Source organism: Carcharhinus amblyrhynchos, chromosome 7, assembly GCF_965287045.1.
Source record: "Carcharhinus amblyrhynchos chromosome 7, sCarAmb.v2.hapA, whole genome shotgun sequence".
Taxonomy (NCBI): Eukaryota; Metazoa; Chordata; class Chondrichthyes; order Carcharhiniformes; family Carcharhinidae; genus Carcharhinus; species Carcharhinus amblyrhynchos.
Window position 1 is genome coordinate 63,824,142 of NC_137330.1, and position 18,888 is coordinate 63,843,029.

Genomic DNA, 18,888 nt, shown 5'->3' on the forward strand with positions numbered 1-18,888 from the left:
TCCAAGCATTAGGTGATGATCTGGTAAATTGATGGCCAGCACATAAGGAGGGGCTGGTATGGTTGATCTTTCTCATGGAACCTCATTATTGTGACAGACAAGAGCCTGGACCATTGAATTGCGCCAATCTTCTTTAAAAAAAATTCCTGGTTTGGCCTCAGGGGCTAACTGGAATTGTGATGAAGGCAAACAACAAGGGAGACTCACCATGCAAGTAAGCTCCTTTATCTGACCCACAAACTGACAGGGAGGGAACAGTTTTGGAAGGCACTGATAGCTGTAGCCACATGGCCTGCGACCTATGGGATTCCTGCATGCTGAAAAAGGGACAGCTAGCTCTCCCTCATCTCACAGGCAATTCGAATAGTATGAAAAAAATTAGCAAATTTTAGTTACAATAATTGCACTGAAACGTTTGCACCTAATACGTTGGCCGCAAGTGTTTTGGTACAGGATGAGGAAATGCTACGAAAGGCATGACCGTTTCCAATTCTCCTCGCTGCATTTTAAATGAAGCCCAGGGCTTATGTCAATTTGATATTTTTGTAAATAGATTTTGCAAATTACACCATCACTCTGCAAATCATCAGCTTGTCCATAGAATAAACTAACAATGTAAAAGAAACCACGTCAAATCAAGAATGCAAACGTTACAATCACATCTGGATGCCTACCTCTTTTAACCTTTCGAGGAGGGCTGCAAAATTTACACGATATGTGTTTGCTAATCGTGTTTCCGGAGTTGCCGCCCACCATTGTTCTGCATTTGCTCCGCTTCTGGTGTCACAGTGAAGAATAATCTGACTCATGCGCTGGAAGCAGAAGCTTCGCGCTGAGCTCCCTCAGAATCAGTAACGTGGAGCTATATTGCCCTGACCAATTACACTATGTGGAGAGCCTGACTGACCTGTACATCTGACCAGTTACACCGTGAGGAGAGGCTGACTGACTGACTTGACCCGTCCACTCTGTGGAGAATCTGACTGACTTGTGACCCTGACCAGTTGCACCGCGAGGGGAGACTGGCTGATTGACTGACCAGCTGCTAGTGGCTGACAACGCGAGGAACACCTGTCGCATCCAGACATGAAGTTCGGGCTCTGCTGATAACTCTCTGCAAGTGAGGAAAATCGCAAGGCAATGGCGCAAAGTCTGGAGAGTTTTATCGACTCGCTCGATCCCACCACTCTTCCAAGAGTCATCCAGATCCACTCTGGAATTTACTTCCAAGGTAAATGTTAGATTTTAGGCGCTGTGATTTATCGCTTCACTGGGACGCATTCTTAAGCACACCTTTATTGATTTCTGTTTTATTCATTGTACAATACTTCTGAGTTGAACTTTTTTTTTCTTCTGGTGTGTTTGACAGGATGGCGCGTTCCAGTGCCACAGACTTTGCAGTGCAACAAACTCCACTCTACACTGGAGTTTTGCAGACTTGAAAAAAAAAGTTTACAATAATCTTAAAGTAGCTTAAAACTAAAATAAAGTCAGTCTGAATGCTCTTTCGTATTTCTTAACTTCTCTCCTTCAGATACAGTTAACAGGAGAAATCCATGAAAGTTGAGTGAAATGTTCCGAACAATTTTACACAAACACGCCTTGTATGAAGGACACTTTAAGACACTGTTGACTTTTTTTTGCAATTTAAAACATAGAATTCCACATGCTTAGCCAGAAAAGCTTTGATCTGAAGTTCAAATGTTTGCTAAATTCTATGGACTTTTATTTAGCAACCAGGTAAACAGTTGGAAAGAGAGCGGCATTGACTTTTATTGTTGTTTTAACTTCTATTGTTTGTAAATGTCCTTTAATTTCGGTAAACAGTTGGAAGAGGGCGATTGTAACATTGAAGCCACATTCACCCCATGTTAATGTACTACGGTCAACACTGGTTTCAATATTGGCGTTTTTGCAGAATCCAGTACGGTTTGATTTTCTCAAAACACCAATTCATTTCAATAATATCACAGAATTTAATTTAACTGAAAATAAACACAAATCTTTCGATCCTGAGAGATGTGTCAGTAAGTATTGCTATGCACTACGTACACTATAAGAAGACTCAACACCAGGTCTTACTGTGCCAACCCCAGTGCCAGATTTAAGTATAAGCCAAACAAGCTACAGCTTGGGGCCTCGCAATCCGCAGGGGCCTCACAGATTTTCAGAAGGTTTACAATGCAGAGAAAGAGAAAGCACCAGCTTGAAGAGCAACTCAAAAAATTACTGAAAGTTGATAGTTACTTTACTCCAGAAACAGATAAGGATCCACAAACCCAAGATGATCAGCAGAGTCCAAAACAACCACAGCCTCGTGCCTCTGCTAATGAGACAAAAGAGATTAGAATCTCAGCTGAGTAAAACCCTGGATGTGATGCAGATGTGAGCATTGTAGAGCTGACATCCACAGTTGAAACAACAAAATTCACGAAACTCGATGATGTCAGTCAATGGGGTGTCTGAGCCAAGGATGAACTCTTATACTGGATCCTTAAGAGTCTTGTTTTGGTATGCATTTTGTGAGATTTTCTAGTGTAACTTTTTTAACAAGGGGCCTCCAAGCTTTATATAGCTTAGGGCCTCACCAAGTCTAAATCCGGCCCACCCAGTCCAAAGCAGGCATCGCCACATCATATGTAGACTGTACATTGACAAAATGGTTGCCTCAATGTATTATGTGTAACAAAATTAGAAATCTCTGCTCTTTGAGGATCTCGGTAGCCTTTTATCCAGGGAAATCTCCCTGTATTTCCACCTTTACATGTGGATACTATAGTCAACTGGTGTGACCAACCCAGCAGCTCTGAAACTGCCCGGTTTTGCAATTGAAATGCTGCTCTTTCAGGTTCCTGACTCCTCGCTGTTTCTGTGCGGTGTACTCTGCTAGTAATATTTATCTGGAGCTGGACCTCAGCTTCTTGAAAATTTTCAGCAGCACTTTGATATTTCCGAACAGCTGACCTCCAAGCTCTTGATGCAACCATTCCCTTGAGCCACCAGTATTTCCATACAACCCATTTTCCTGGTACAGTATGGCATCCAATCTTCCTGTTGCGGCCAATTCCCAGTGTTGCCATACGTTTTGTTGGGAAGCCTTTAATGTTGCTCTCTAGCTTCCTGATATTTCAGTGCAATTTGTTCACCAAATTTCAAATATTGTTATGTATGCAGCTTGCTCCCTACTGTTTCCCTGCTTCTTGATCCCTACTTTTCCATATTTAGTTTACTGTCAATTTGAGTGAACCTAAATCTTTAAAATTATCTGATTAACGTTTCTGAATATGGCTGTTGTCTAGATAAGGAAATCAGAAATAATATAATTGTGAAGAGGATTTCACCATATTTTAACGGATTTCCTTGAGTTTGTGGTTGGCTTTGCTGTTGCAACTTTTTTAGATGATTCTCGTAAATTGTGTGCTGGTTTTATAGTCTGTATCGCAATTATTATCCATTCTTTGAGACCAGCCATTCAGTTTTTGAGAGATTTTATTCCATTAATTATCTAATGCTGAATATATGTTATTTATTCAAACTAATGTCAATTTTAAAAATCCTTAAGTTTTACAAAACAAAGATTAATGGGCACATTTGAAAAACAATTCCTTAACTTTCTATTGCATCTAAAAATGTCAACCTTTTTTGTAGCAATATCTATCTGTTTTCAGATTATTAGTAATTTGTTTAATGCTATGCGATAAAAATATGTTGGAAGAAATTTTGCATGCATGTAAATGGAAAGAGGTAGGTTTCACAGTTTAAAAGCAAAATAAATATTAATGAAACGTTACTGCTTTCTGTTGGGTTTTACGTTCAGGTTTCTCCTTTCTCACCATTCTGACTGGAAAACAATAAGTTAATGAGAAAAATAAGAAAGTTCCCTTCCCCAACCACACAGCTCTTTTATGTTTCTGTACTGAATCTTAAATGTGTTTGTTTATCTGCTAAAACAACTGAGTTCTATTCCATGATTTACTTATTGATGTTTCACAGTGGAAAAAACTGTTCCGTTGTACTTGACGTGACGGTGATATTTGACTAACGCGCGTGATGTCAGATTTGAAAATAGTTTTAAAGTGGTCAAAAAGCATAAACAAATATATATCAAGCTTTCCTACCAAAGAAACCTAAATTGCTAATAAACTCCTGCCATTCGCTCATGGCCGACTTCTAAACCCAATGATCACTGATTTCTGGCAGGTTTTCTTTCCTAAACTCAAGATGCCGACATCACCTATACTGGAATCTGCTAAGACAGAATTTGATCCTGGGATCTTCCAGGCATGTGCTGCCAAACGATTGATTGGATGAACTTGAAGAGCTCTATTTATTCTATTGGAAAACTTGTAATTTGCAAAAAAAAAAATTCTGTATTTAAGTTTTCCTAAATGGTTTAGCAATTTTTTTTTATAGCTGACTTGCACTTAATGTTTACAAACTATTTGGAGGCCATTATACTTTCAACAGATTTGCAGCTACATTATTGCACTATTTAAATCTGGGGACAATTTAGCTCTCCTCAGCAGTATGGGCTTTATAAGCTTGCAAATCCAGCATGGAGCCTCAGGCGCTAAAAGTGTACATCAGGAATTGGGGCACCGAGTTCTGCAAGTCGCTCAGAAACTTTTATGCCACTGAAATTCCACATGTGTCTGTGACAATGGAGCCTCTTGCATGGGATCCAAGATCATTCGATAACAATTCTATGTCAGTAGCCTTTTTTTTCAAAATTACTTTGACTAAAAATACTTCATAGTGTCAGCTGATATTGGGGCAGTTACTTTGGAATTGCTTCTTGAAACATATAACAAACACCTGCTTTACATTTCAGCTTTCGAGGCCAGAATTGTCTACAATTTATCTATAAAAGCTCCTCTGTAATGTTTCTTTCTCTACAGAATAAAGTATGGTGTTTCAAAAGTTATCATTGTTAACCCCATTCATTGGAAGTCTTTTTTTTCCCCCTGGTTTAACAGTTCCTACTGTATATAATGCTACACTCTTATAATAACTATCTCTGCTCCAGTATTTGCTCTTGTGGATTTTGTTTTTCCATCTTTGAATTTATTTTTCCTTCTTTAGGCATCATTATCATGCCCATTCTTCAACTAAACAGCAAACTCTCCCCATAGAGCTCTTGACCAAGCTACTAGAAAGTGCATAGCTTCAACCTAAAGACTGTTGCCTCTTTGTATACAGATAGTTTTAAAAAGTTGAAAATTGACCTGTGCCATGAACTCTTGTAATCCATGTACTTATGCACTGGATTGCCCTGATTTACACACTAGTTCTAAATAGGTTGCAACATAAAGTTCTTTGGAGATACTTAGAAAATTTCTAATTGTCATTGCTTAAAGATCAGAAATGTTCAGTAACTTACATCCAAACGTTACACAACTGCTTCCCTCCCAGCTCAAGCCATGGCTCAAGTTTCTCTGCCGAATGTAGGGTTGGACGTAAAATTAATTTGATAATTACTGACTTCTAATAGAAAATAATAACCAAATACATTGACGTTGGTTTTTTTTTTACCTTATGCATAAATACAGTAGCTTTTTTTTGCAACCTGGCTCAAGCAGCCATTTTCAATTTCGTTTTTAGACCCAATTTCTGCGTCACAGGAATCAGTTGTGTGAAACTTGCCACGATTCACAAACTGGCACTGAATTAGCAATAAAAGCAGAAAAAATGCAATGTTCCTATGCAACAGCCCCCCTATCTATACTAAATATGGAAAAAATATCAACCTAATTTCCATTCATGATCCACCGCCTTGTTGAGACCAGACCTGGAGCAGTGATACAGTTTTAGTCTCCTATGTATTTGCCTTAGAGATGCTGCAATGAAGGTTATCTACATCGATCAATGTTCAGTAGATTATTGGATTTTAAATAAATCAAAGGATTATTGGGATACTGTGGAATGGTGGATTTGAGGCAGCAGGTCTGCCATGATCTTATTGAATAGGAGTATAGGTTCAAAGGGCTGAATGGTCTACTTGTGTTCCTATTTTGTAGGGTGAAAGAGCGAACATTATTGGAAATGGTTGTTTGAAGTTGTTACGTGTCCCTCAGGTTGGCCTCAGCTATGACGTTGTGTGGCAGAATAGTCTATAATCACTATCAATGTACACACAGACGAAGATTGCCAGTTTTGGGAGATTTGTTGACCCACTACATAATTGTAACTGGCAGAAAATGTTCTTTAAATTGAGCATAAATTAATTATAATCTTCTTAAGTTGGGTTTGGTAATTTCAGATACCTTCATTGAAGTAGGATAATACATTTTTACTTTGATTTACTAAAATCTATTAATATGAACATGGCCTTTTGATTAACTTCTGAAACTTGTTTCCCAGGGTATTTGAAGCTATTTTCACACTGCTAGCTTCCAATGAAAGTTTGGTTATGAACATACCTGATAGGTGAAAGCTGAACATTAACCAAAAGACCAAGGATTCCTGGTTTTGATACAGATTGTGCTCAAAATTGCATGAGTTTGCAGAGCGTTTTTTTTTCTCAACATTCAGCTTAAACCTGTTTTCATGTTTCCAAATGTAAAATCTTTCAAAAACTTCTGCAGTCAGGTGTCTCAAAGTCGTCAGAAGGAACCAACAGCTACTGAGACTTGATTTAAGCAGGATATAAGTTGTACTGGAAATGTTTTGATCTTTCGCACTAGCTTGGTCAATTTCAGATAGATTGTTCTGGAAAAAACCGCACAGCCTACCAGAAACACTTTCCCTTAAACTGTTTAGTTTTATACTTAGCGTGCTATAATATCAGTTATAATGAACAGTATAATTCTATTTCCATTAGGGAGTCATTGCCAAAATAGATGCTGCAATTATATTACAACCCTGATTTTCAGATCTGTATCTTTTGAACATGAGGGATTGCTGAATTAACTATGTAAATTATCACCTTGTTTTGGCAGTTAAGCATTACAATTTAAGTGGAGATGGACATCAGTGTGTCTTTAATCCAAATGTAAATGCTAAAATCTGCCTGCTCCTTACGTATGCTGGGCATCTGCACCTGCACATTTCTGGCTGTTTGTTAATTCCAAAATCTGGAGCCCCTTATCTGCCAGGTCCTCGCCCACTTGCTTAGCCGATCCAGATCTCTCTGCAGACTTTCCACACCCTCCACACAATTTGCTTTTCTACTCATCTTTGTGTCATCAGCAAATTTCATCATCCTACACTCAGCTCCCTCCTCCAGATCATCTATATAAATGGTAAACAGTTGAGGCCCCAGCACCGATCCCTGCGGCACTCCACTAGTCACCAGCTGCCAACCAGAATAGCATGAATTGATACCAACTCTTTGCTTCCTATTAGACAGCCAATCCTCTATCCATGCTAACACCTTACCCCCAACTCCGTGCACCCTAACCTTCTGTAGCAATCTTTTGTGAGGCACTTTATCAAACGCCTTTTGGAAATCTAAAAACACCACATCCACCGGTTCCCCTCTGTCTACTGCACCAGTCACATCCTCATAGAAATCCAATAAATTCGTCAAACACGACTTTCCCTTAACAAATCCGTGCTGTGTCTGCTCGATCAAACCATTCTTTTCTAGGTGCCTCACTATTTCTTCTTTGATGAAGGATTCTAGCATTTTTCCAGCTACTGATGTTAAACTAACCGGCCTATAATTCCCTGCCTTTTGTCTGCTCCCTTTTTTAAACAGCGGCGTAACATTAGCCGTTTTCCAATCTTCCGGCACTTCCCCGGAAAACTCCTGGAAATGTTCTAAACAGTCCTATTTATAAGGAGTGGGTAACATTTAATAAATTATTTTAAAACTTGTTCGGAACTCCTGTGAGTCATAAGAAATAGGAGCAGGAGTAGGCCATCTAGCCCTTCGAGCCTGCCCCGCCATTCAATAAGATCTTGGCTGATTTGAAGTGGATCAATTCCACTTTCCCACTTTCTCCCCATAATCCTTAATTCCCTTGTCTATCAAAAACCTATCTACCCGTGACTTAAATATATTCAGCGAGGTAGCCTCCACTACTTCAACGGGCAGAGATTCACCACCCTTTGAGTGAATAAGTTCCTCCTCAACTCTGAGCTAAACTGCACCAACCTCCCCCCCCCCCCCCTTATCTTGAGGCTGTGTCCTTTCTAAGTGGGAAGAATCTCTCTACCTCTCCCCTATCCATCCCCTTCATTATCTTATATGTCTCTATAAGATCCCCCCTCATCCTTCTAAACTCCCAACGAGTACAGACCCAGTCTATTTAGTCTCTTTTCATAGGCCAACCCCCTCATCTCCAGTATCAGCCTAGTGAACCTCCTCTGCACTCCCTCCAAGGCCAATATATCCTTCTGCAAGTGCAGCGACCAAGACTGCGCACAGTACTCCAGCAGGCGGCCTCACCAGTACCCTGTACAGTTGCAGCAAGACCTCCCTACTTTTATATTCTATCCCCCTCGCTATAAAGGCCAACATTCCATTTGCCTTCTTGATCGCCTGCTGCACCTGCAGACTGGGTTTTTGCGACTCGTGCACAAGGAACCCCAGGTCCCTCTGCACCATAGCATGCTGCAGCCTTTTGCCTTTTAAATAATAATCCCTCCTACTATTATTTCTGCCAAAGTGGATAACCTCACACTTGCTAACATTATACTCCATCTGCCAGGTCCTCGCCCACTCGCTTAGCCGATCCAGATCTCTCTGCAGACTTTCCACACCCTCCACGCAATTTGCTTTTCTACTCATCTTTGTGTCATCAGCAAATTTTGTCACCCTACACTCAGCTCCCTCCTCCAGATCATCTATATAAATGGTAAACAGTTGAGGCCCCAGCACCGAACCCTGCGGCACTCCACTAGTCACCAGCTGCCAACCAGAATAGCATGAATTGATACCAACTCTTTGCTTCCTATTAGACAGCCAATCCTCTATCCACGCTAACACCTTACCCCCAACTCTGTGCACCCTAACCTTCTGTAGCAACCTTTTGTGAGGCACTTTATCAAACGCCTTTTGGAAATCTAAAAACACCACATCCACCGGTTCCCCTCTATCTACTGCACTAGTCACATCCTCATAGAAATCCAATAAATTCGTCAAACACAACTTCCCCTCAACAAATTCGTGCTGTGTCTGCTCGATCAAACCATTCTTTTCTAGGTGCCTCACTATTTCTTCTTTGATGAAGGACTCTAGCATTTTTGCAGCTACTGACGTTAAACTAACCGGCCTATAATTCCCTGCCTTTTGTCTGCTACCTTTTTTAAACAGCGGCGTAACATTAGCCATTTTCCAATCTTCCAGCACTTCCCCGGAGTCCAGCGAATTTTGATAAATAATTACTAAGGCATCCACTATCACCTCTGCCATTTCTTTCAGAACCCTGGGATGCATTCCATCCGGTCCTGGGGACTTGTCCACCTTCAGTCCCATTAGTCTATCAAGCACTACATCTCTAGTGATAGTAATCACATTTAGGCTCTCATCTCCTACCATCCTTCTATCTTTAATATCCAGCAATCTATTCATGTCCTCCGTGAAGACCGAGGCAAAAGACTTATTTAAAGCCTCAGCCATTTCCTCATCGCCCACCGCTAAATCCCCCCTCTCATCCTCCAAGGGTCCTCCAACATTCAGTCTAGCCAGCCTCCTCCTCTTTGTATATTTGTAAAAACTTTTACTGTCATTTTTCATATTTAGTGCTAGTTTAGCTTCATACTCTTATCTTTCCTTTCTTTATCACCTTCGTAGTCATTCTTTGTTGATTTTTAAATCTTTCCCAATCTTCTAATCGCCCATTATTTTTAGCCACTCTGAACGCATCAGCTTTCAATTTAATACTCTCCTTTATTTCCTTCAATAACCACGGCTGGTTATCCCTTCTCCTACAGTCCTTCTTTACCATTGGAATATATTTCTGCTGAGTACCAAAAAAATCTTAAAAATCCTCCACTGTTCCTCAGCCATCCTACCAACCAATCTGCACCCCCAATCCACATTCGCCAATTCCACTGTCATCCTATCATATTCCCCTCTGTTCAAACAGGACACAGGTTCGGGACCCTACTTTCTCATCCTTCATCTGCATCAGAAATTCAACCATACTATGATCACTCGTCCCAAGAGGATCCCTCACAAGAAGATCCCTAATTCTACCTGCCTTGCTAAACAACACCAGATCTAAGATAGCTCGCTCCCTCGTAGTTCCGTTATATACTGTTCAAGGAAACTATCCCGACAGCATTCCAAGAACTCTTCCTGAAGCCCACCGTGTCTGACTTGGGTCATCCAATTAATATACAGATTAAAATCCCCCATAATTATCGCCGTTCCGTTTCTGCATGCATCAATTATTTGCTTGTTTATAGCCCGCCCCACCTCAAAATTATTATTTGGGGGCCTGTAGACCACATCCACCAGTGTCTCCCTCCCCTTACTATTCCTTATCTCCACCCACAACAATTCCACGTTTTGCTCTTTGGAGTCTATATCTTCCCTTACTACCGCCCTGATATTATCCTTAATTAACAGAGCCACCCTACCCCCTTTTTCCTCCCGTCTATCCTTCCTAAACACCTGATACCCCTGGACATTCAGCTCCCAGTCCCTGTCACCCTGCAACCACGTTTCCGTAATGGCCACTATATCATACCTATTTGTGCTGATTTGCGCCATTAGCTCATTCACTTTGTTCCTAATGCTTTAGTCATTGAGAGGTGAACCACTCAATAGGTCAAAATGGTTAGTCTCAATAAGTATGTCAGTTCATCAGTTGGCATCCTGCGTAGCTATGTGCCTTCCTACAAACGTTGTTTTGTTTGGGCCAGGTGGAGGATTTGACTTCTTCAAAGTACTGCAGAAATTGTCAGAGAAACTAGGGCCCAAAGTTTCTGCATGCCAGCCTGATTCCTTCTATTGAAGTTATGGTAGGAGAGTGAAAAGATTTTAAATTTTAGCCTAAGTATCATTATTTGTATGGCGTTTTATTACATGTTTTTAATGTCACATGGAGAATGTTTACAATCAGTAACTTAAACTGACTGGCAGAACCTTATTCCCTTTGTTGTAAAATCAGTCTGTTTTAACCCTTTATACAGTGGACAAATAACTACAAGTCGACGTCTTGTTAGTACAAACAATATTTATTTAAACCCACGCAATCAATAATCACCCACCCGACGAGCAATAAGGTATCCTACAGGAAAATACTAAAGTTCAAGTACAATACAAAACCTTGACTTAACTTTGCGTGACTGACAAGTACCCAAACAGATATTGGCCTTTATCTGTGCGCTGGTTTTGGTAGTTGTCTGTGTAGTTTGGTCCTTTGGTCTGGTCTGGCATTCTGGCTGTAGCCTTTCTTCCTTCCTTCTCGGGTGTGGTCGCTCTCCTCTTGCTGGCGATGTTCACCATTGTTGTAGCTTGTTCATGGGGTCAGAGAGAGAGAGAGATTCCTGCTTGTGCAGCACCCTTTATACCCTGTTTGGTTAACGCCCCTTTTTTGGCCATTGCCAATCAATTGATCAGGACTTGATCACTGTGATCAATAAGAGTCCAATCAGGTGCTACCACACTGATCTCTGGCTGTGGCCCCAGCGGCCATGTCAGTAGGTGTTGTAGGCACATAGGTCACATACCTTCCTCCTAAGTAAGGATTCACGGTGCCTTTACATCTGGCACACAACCCAGCGTGACCAGAAAGTCTCTCTCATCCTGGAGATGGCCCATATCCTGTGTATTCACTCATCAGGGTTGCAGCCTGTTTGTCTGTCTTTAAACTGCAACCTGTCGGTTTAGTTTTTTGCCCAATTGTCCCAGAGTGCTTTACAAAACACTATTTTAGCTGGCTTGTTTGGCTACACCTTTTAATGTGGTATGATAAAATATATTGAGGGAGAGGAATTGGATGACAGAAGATGTGAGTACCGGCAATATTTTGATAATTATAAATGTACCAGGAGAATGCTTTTTTTTGTTCACTGCCTTGAGCTTGTAGATGTACATCATCATTAACATTAGCCAGCCACTTTCGATCAATTTAAAAATGTCATTGAATCATAGAGTCCCTACAGTGTAGAAGGAGGCCGTTCAGCCCATTGAGTCTGCACTTACAATCCCACGCAGCCCCTATCCCGGTAACCCTACGTATTTACCCTACCAATTCCCCTGACACGAAGGGACAATTTACACGGCCAATCAATCTAACCCACATACGTTTGGACTGTGGGAGGAAACTGGAGCACCCAGAGGAAACCCATGCAGACACAGGGAGAACGCCACCCAGACAGTCACTCAAGATTGGAATTTAACCCAGGTCCCTGGTATTGTGAGGCAGCAGTGCTAACAACTGTGCCACCATGCTGTCCACGAGTACTGTGAATGGTGGGAATAATGGACCAGACATGGGCTTTTGTTTTAAACTGGTGAAAGTGAATTAGTATCACAGGTACCTTTCCCTCTCTTATTCTAACAGCAATTCCTTGTAGGAAATAGGTTTGGAATGTTTCAGTGCTGCTCCTAGTGGGAGGTACAGTGATAGCACAGAAATGCACACAATTCTGGATCAGTTGGCAGTCTGATTCAGTTCAGGGGTTAATTCACAGCAAGAGAATATTGCTATATGTCTAGTCATGCTCTGACAGGTGAATGACATATGAATACATTAAGCACTTACCTAAACATGTTTCGTACTAACACAAATTGCAGGAGTTTATTCTAGTCTCAGTGGGCACAAACATTCTGCAAAAGAAAATCCAGATCTATTAGCTGAGACATATTCCAACATCAAAAAACGATTGATCGTGAATGAAAAAAGTCAGATGAATATACTAGACCAGTAAGAATAAGTTATAGAATGATATTTCAAAAAAATGTGTGAATAAATAATATAGAATATGACGGAAAATATATCTTATCGTATGGAATAGTTACTGAACAGCCAGAGATTATAGTTTGTGATATAAGCTCAACATTGCATTAAAATAACTGATATGCGAATGGCACATGAATACATTAAACATTTCTTTGCTTATGTGTCAAAGATATTTATAGTCTCATATTTCAATAAATATGTTACTTGGAAAGGATTTATGTCATTTTAAAGCACCAGTTTCTGAAATCTGATGAATGTTGCCAGAGTAATAAATAAAATGACCCTTTAACTAAAATTTTATTTAACTAGTTTAAGTTGAAGCCTTAATTTGAAAATTATGCGAAGTTGATGAGAGAAGGGCTTTAAGTGTTCGTAGTAAAATATATACATTGAGAAAAGATTTACATTGTTATAACAGAATCTTTAATCATCGCAGCTTTTTTAGTTTAGCCAAGAGAGTAAAATTCTTGTTCAAGGCATTTTGTATTCTCACAACCCTCTAACTGTGAAATTAAACAGGATCAGTCTTCTGCATTTTTCACCTTGAGGAAGGCAGGGAATTATAGGCCGGTTAGTTTAACGTCTGTAGTTGGAAAAATGCTAGAATCCGTCATCAAAGAAGAAATAGCGAGGCACCTAGAAAAGAATGGTTTGATCGAGCAGATGCAGCACAGATTCGTTAAGGGAAGTCGTGTTTGACGAATTTATTGGACTTCTATGAGGATGTGACTAGTGCAGTAGACAGAGGGGAACCGGTGGATGTGGTGTTTTTAGATTTCTAAAAGGCATTTGATAAGGTGCCTCACAAAAGGTTGCTACGGAAGGTTAGGGTGCACAGAGTTGGGGTAATGTGTTAGCGTGGATAGAGGATTGGCTGTCTAATAGGAAGCAGAGTGTTGGTGTCAATGGGTGCTGTTCTGGTTGGCAGCTGATGACTAGTGGAGTGCTGCAGGGATCGGTGCTGGGTCCTCAACTGTTTACCATTTATATAGATGATCTGGAGGAAGGGGCTGAGTGTAGGGTGACAAAATTTGCTGATGACACAAAGATGAGTAGAAAAGCAAATTGTGTGGAGGGTGTGGAAAGTCTGCAGAGATCTGGATAAGCTGAGCGAGTGGGTGAGGACCTGGCAGATGGAGTATAATGTTAGCAAGTGTGAGGTTATCCACTTTGCAGAAATAATAGTAGGAGGGATTATTATTTAAAAGGCGAAAAGCTGCAGCATGCTACGGTGCAGAGGGACCTGGGGTTCCTTGTGCATGAGTCGCAAAAACCCAGTCTGCAGGTGCAGCGGGTGATCAAGAAGGCAAATGGAATGTTGGCCTTTATAGCGAGGGGGATAGAATATAAAAGTAGGGAGGTCTTGCTGCCACTGTACAGGGTGCTGGTGAGGCCACAGCTGGAGTACTGTGTGCCATTTTGGTCGCCGCACTTGCGCAAGGATATATTGGCCTTGGAGGGAGTGCAGAGAAGGTTCACTCGGCTGATACTGAAGATGAGGGGGTTAGCCTATGAAGAGAGGCTAACTGTACTCGTTGGAGTTTAGAAGGCTGAGGGGGGAATCTTATAGAGATGCATAAGATAATGAAGGGGATGGATAGGGTAAAGGTAGAGAGATTCTTCCTGCTTAGAAAGGGTAGCAGGACTCAAGATAAGTTGTGGGTCAGTTTCAATCAGAGTTGAGGAGGAACTTCTTCACTCAAAGGGTGGTGAATCTCTGGAATTCTCTGCCCGTTGAAGTGGTGGAGGCTACCTTGCTAAATATATTTAAGTCACGGGTAGATAGGTTTCTGATAGACAGGGGAATTAAGAGTTATGGGGAGAAAGCGAGAAAGTGGAATTGATCCACTTCAGATCAGCCATGATCTTGCTGAATGGCAGGGCAGGCTTGAAGGGATAGATGGCCTACTCCTGCTTCTATTTCTTATGTTCATTTCTTATGAATGTTCAGTTCCTTAAATGCAAAGATTAGGAAAAAGGGTAGTGACTTTCCTTTTGTTCTTTACTGGGTTTCCTTGGGTATAAAGCTTGGCTGACAGCTATTGAAAAGTAGTATTCCAGGTCTCTCGCCTCATTCTCCAATTTGACTATTGACCAGAGACCCTAGGGAAAGTTGCATATAAAATCTACTCCCGTTAACTGGAGGGTTTGCAGAATTCAAATCGTAGGGCAAGGTTTAAAAAACTTAAGTTCCATGGAACTGGTGCTGCAACAATAATCTCTCCCTCGGTGTCAACAAAACAAAGGAGATTGTCATCTACTTCAGGGAGCATGGAGAACATGTCCCTGTCTACATCAATGGGGATGAAATAGAAATAATTGAGAGCTTCAAGTTTTTAGGTGTCCAGATCACCAACAACCTGTTCTGGTCCCTTCATGCCAACACTTTAGTTAAGAAAGCCCACCAATACTTCTACTTTCTTAGGAAGGAAACTAAGGAAATTTGGCATGTCAGCTACAACTCTCCAACTTTTACAGATGCACCATAGAAAGCATTCTTTCTGATTGTATCACAGCTTGGTATGGTTCCCACTCTGCCTAAGACCACAAGAAACTACGAAAGATCATGGATAGCCCAATCCATCACATAAACTGGCCTCCTGTTCATTGTCTACATTTCCCGCTGCCTCGGCAATGCAGTCAGCATAATTAAGGACCCCATGTACCCCGGACATTCTCTCTCTTTCAACTTCTTCTGTCAGGAAAAAAATTCAAAAAGCTGAGGTCATGTACCAACCAACTCAAGAACAACTTCTTCCCTGCTGATGTCAGACTTTTGAATGGACCTACCTTGCACTAAGTTGATCTTTCTCTACATCCTGGCTATGACTGTAACCCTACTCTCTCATTTCCATCTCTATGGATGGTATGCTTTGTCTGTATAGCATGCAAGAAACAATATTTTTCACTGTATACTAATACATGTGACAATAATAAATCAAACAAAATAAATAACTAAGGTCAAAGATGCAGTGGCTCCTAATTTTGCCAGTGTCTCCAGCACTCCATTCTCCACCAGTACTACTTCCTGCTAGAGGACAGGCCTGTAAAGGAGCTGCCCACCCAGGTCATAGAGGTTTACTGCATGAAACAGGCTGTCCGGCCCAACTTGTCCATGCTGCCCCTTTTTTTTTAAAACCCCTAGCTAATCCCAATTGCCCGCATTTGGCTTGTATCTCTCCTATACCCATCGTACCCATGTAACTATAAGAACATAAGAACATAAGAAATAGGAGCAGGAGTAGGCCATCTGGCCCTTCGAGCCTGCCCCGCCATTCAATAAGATCATGGCTGATCTGTCGTGGCTCAGTTCCACTTTCCCGCCCTCTCCCCATAACCCTTAATCCCCTCTCTTATCAAAAACCCATCAACCCACTTCTTAAAAATATTTAGCGAGGCAGCCTCCACCACTTCAACGGGCAGAGAATTCCAGAGATTCACCACCCTTTGAGTGAAGAAGTTCCTCCTCAACTCCGTTCTGAACCGCCCCCCCTTTATCTTCTAAATGCTTTTTAAAAAATAAAATTGTACCTGCCTCTACTACTACCTCTGGCAGCTTGTTTCAGACACACCACCCTCTGTGTGAAAAATCTGTCCCTCTGAACACTTTTTTGTATCTCACCTCTCTCACCTTAAACCTCTGCCCTCTACTTTTAGACTCCCCTACCTTTGGAAAAAGATGTTGACGATCTACCTTGTCTATGCCCATCATTATTTTTTAGACCTCTATAAGGTCACCCCTCAGTCTCCTACACACCAGGAAAAAAAAGTCCCAGCCTCTCCTTATAACTCAATCAATCAAGTCCCGGTAGCATCCTAGTAGATCTTTCCTGCGCTCTTTCTAGTTTAATAATATCCTTCCTATAATAGGGTGACCAGAGTTGCACATAGTATTCCAAGTGTGGCCTTACCAATGTCTTGTACAACTTCAAAGGACGCCTCAACTCAGTGTTCTAACCGATGAAACCATGCATGCCAAATGCCTTCTTCACCACTCTGTCCACCTGTGACTCCACTTTCCAGGAGCTATGAACATGTACCCCTAGATCTTTTAAATAGTTTGGTCCATATTAAAATTTCAGTGATTCTGAAGCTGATCAGGAGTAATACTCTTTTTTTAATTCTTTATTCTTTCATGGGATATTGGTGTTGCTGGCAAAACCAGCACTTGTTGCTCATCCCGAATTGCCCTTGAACATTTCTGAGGACTGTTAAGAGTCAACCGCATTGCTGTAGGTTCAGGAGTCACATGTAGGCCAGGCTAGGTAAGGATGACAGATCTCTCTCCCTAAAGAGCATTAGTAAGCCAGGTGGGGTTTTACAACAATTGATAAGTTTCATGGTCACCATTATCGAAACTAGCTTTATATTCTAGCCTTATCAATTGAACTTAAATTCCACCAACTGCCTTGGTTGATTTGAACCCATGTCCCCAAATCATTAATCTGGCCATTAGATTACATTACCATATTGCTGAATCTCCCACCATCAACATCCTGTTGACTCGCCACAGCCTGTGCACTATTTACAAGGCAGCAGCCTGGAGTGTGATGGATTGCACTCAATTTGCCTGGATGAGTGCTGCTCCAACAACACCCAAAAAACTCAACACCATTCAGCACATAGCCAACCTGCTGGAACAATACCCCATTCACCAATTTAAACCTTCATTCTTTCCACCACTGATGCACAGTAATAGTATATACCACATACAAGATGCACTGCAACATCTCACCAAGACTTATTTCACAACATGTTCCAAGCCTGTGATCTCTACTGCCTAGAAACACAAGGGCAGCAGACACATAAGAGCACCATCATTTGCAAGTTTGACTCCAAGCCGGACCCATCCTGATTTGGGACTATATCAACATTCCTTCACTGTCATTGGATCAAAACCCTGGAACTCCTTTCTTAATTCCACTATGGGTGTGCTTACATCAGATGAACTGCAGCTTACTTTGTTTTGGCTTATTATTGTCTCATGTATTAGGATACAATGAAAAGTATTGTTTCTTGTGCATTACACAGATAAAGCATACTGTTCATAGAGAAGGAAACAAAAGAGTGCAGAAAGTAGTGTTACAGTTATAGCTAGGGTGTAAAGAAAGATCAACATAATGCAAGGTAGGTTGTCTCTAAAGTCTCGTGGCAGCAGGGAAAAAAATGTTCTTGAGTCGATTGGTACATGACCTCAAAATTTTGTATCTTTTACCTGAAGAAAGAAGGTGGAAGAGAGTGTGTCTGGGTTGCTTGGGGTCCTTAGTTATGCTGGCTGCTTTGCCGGGGCAGTGAGATGTGTATACAGCCAATGGATGGGAGGTTGGATTGGGCTACATTCGTGACCTTTTGTAGTTTTTTGTGATCTTAACGTAAGAACTAGGAGCCAGCTGGCTCCTCGAGCCTGCTCCGCCATTCAATAAGATCATGGCTGATTTTTTTTTTGTGGACTCAGCTCCACTTATTCGCCCACTCACCATGGCCCTTAAATTTTTGAACATTAAAGGAATTATCTGTTTTTGCCTTAAAACATTCAATGAGATAGCCTCAACTGCTTCACTAGGCAGGGAATTCCACAGATTCACAACACTTTGTGTGAAGAAGTTCCTCCTCAGCTCAGTCCTAAATCTGCTTCCCCTTCTTTTGAGGCTATGCGCCCAGTTCTAGTTTCACCCACCAGTGGAAACAACTTCCTTGCTTCTATCTTACCTATTCCCTTCATAATCTTATATGTTTCTATAAGATCGCAGAAGAATAAGAATTCCAATGAGTATAGCCCCAGTCTACTCAGTCTCTCCTCATAAGCCAACCCCCTCAACTCTGGAATCAATCTAGTGAATCTCCTCTGCACCCCCTCCAGTGCCAGAATATCCTTTTAAGTAAGGAGACCAAAACTGTACACAGTACCTTATATAGCTGCAACATAACCTTGCTGTTTTTAAACTCCATCCCTCTAGCAATGAAGGACAAAATTCCATTTGCCTTCTTAATTACCTGCTACACCTGCAAACAAACCCTTTGAGATTCC

At 41.3% G+C, this 18,888-nt stretch overlaps 1 protein-coding gene across 1 annotated transcript in view; it reads left to right on the forward strand.

The window, feature by feature from the left end:
- Positions 1-825: 825 nt before the first annotated feature.
- The window catches only part of themis (thymocyte selection associated), a 47,869-nt gene continuing 29,806 nt past the window's right edge, over positions 826-18,888 (forward strand). Inside the window, exon 1 of the mRNA XM_080193302.1 lies at positions 826-1,231. Coding sequence (XP_080049428.1) covers positions 1,141-1,231 — 91 coding nt within the window. The 5' untranslated portion in view covers positions 826-1,140. The remainder of the gene's footprint in view (positions 1,232-18,888) is intronic.